The sequence below is a fragment of the Lactuca saligna genome, chromosome 6, assembly GCF_052625555.1.
Source record: "Lactuca saligna cultivar CGN05327 chromosome 6, ASM5262555v1, whole genome shotgun sequence".
Lineage (NCBI taxonomy): Eukaryota > Viridiplantae > Streptophyta > Magnoliopsida > Asterales > Asteraceae > Lactuca > Lactuca saligna.
In genome coordinates, this window is record NC_136422.1 from 163,947,418 (window position 1) to 163,948,541 (window position 1,124).

General features: G+C 38.1%; 1 protein-coding gene across 1 annotated transcript; it reads left to right on the forward strand.

Moving 5' to 3' along the window:
* The first annotated feature begins 224 nt into the window (after positions 1 to 224).
* Positions 225 to 851, forward strand: LOC145003088 (secreted RxLR effector protein 161-like). Its single transcript, XM_078962237.1, has one exon. The coding sequence runs from the start codon at positions 225 to 227 to the stop codon at positions 849 to 851; it is 627 nt and encodes a 208-aa protein (XP_078818363.1).
* Positions 852 to 1,124: the final 273 nt, after the last annotated feature.

Sequence of the window (1,124 nt, forward strand, 5' to 3'; positions counted from 1 at the left end):
TCAATATCTCATTTCCGAACTACTGCTACAAACTCTGTAAAGTTGTCTATGGCCTCAAGTAAGCTCCTCGTGCCTGGTACGAGACCCTCACTGACTTTCTCAAACGATTAGGTTTTTAAAGAGGAATTTTAGATCCAACTCTATTCAGCAGATCAAATGGAAGACATCTCATGTTCGTTCAAACTTATGTGGACGACATCATTTTTGGGTCTACAGACTCATCCATGGTTGAAGACTTTGCTAACTTAATGATCAATCAATTCCAGATGAGCATGAATAGAGAATTAAATATCTTTCTAGGACTTCAAGTTAAACAAACTAACAAAGTCATTTTCATCCACCAAGAGAATTATATTCCTGAGCTTCTCAAGAAATACTCTATGGACTCCTGTGCCTCAACCAAGGTACAAATGGGTTTTGGTCACAAAATCTCTGTGGACCCTTCGGGTGTTTCTGTAGATGAAAAGAAGTATCATGGAATGATTGGATCCTTGATTTATCTCACTGAAAGTCGACCGGACATAATGTTCTCAAAATGCTTAAGTGCCAGATTTAAAGTCAATCCAAAGACGTCTCATCTTTTTGCTGTGAAACAAATTTTCCGATACCTCAAAGGTACAAAGAACCTCGGAATCTGGTATCCAGCAAATGAAAGTTTCGTTCTGCAAGCTTACTCGGATTCAAACTATAGTAGTCTCCAACTCGATAGGAAAAGTACATCAGGAGGATGTCAATTCCTAGGTGGTCGTTTAGTCAGTTGGTCCTCCAAGAAACAGAACTGCATTGCTCTCTCTACAGCAGAAGTTGAATACATTGTTGCTACCAACTATACCTCTCAAGTTTCTGGATGAAATCTAAACTCTTGGATTATGGTTACTAATTTCAACGCATTCCTATTGATTGTGATTCTCAAAGTTCCATAGCCATCTCTCACAACCCAATTCAGCACTCCATGACAAAGCACATTGACATCTGGTACCATTTTATTAAAGATCATGTTCTAAATGGCAATATTGAACTTATTTTTGTTCCATCTGATGATGAAATTGCTGATGCCTTTACCAAGGCGTTAGACAAAACCAAATTTAATGGTTTTTTGAACAAAATGGGTATGATGATGCCTG

Bases quoted from the DNA above. Each gene is read 5' to 3' on its own strand.
- LOC145003088 (XM_078962237.1), top strand. From the start codon at position 225: ATGGTTGAAGACTTTGCTAACTTAATGATCAATCAATTCCAGATGAGC.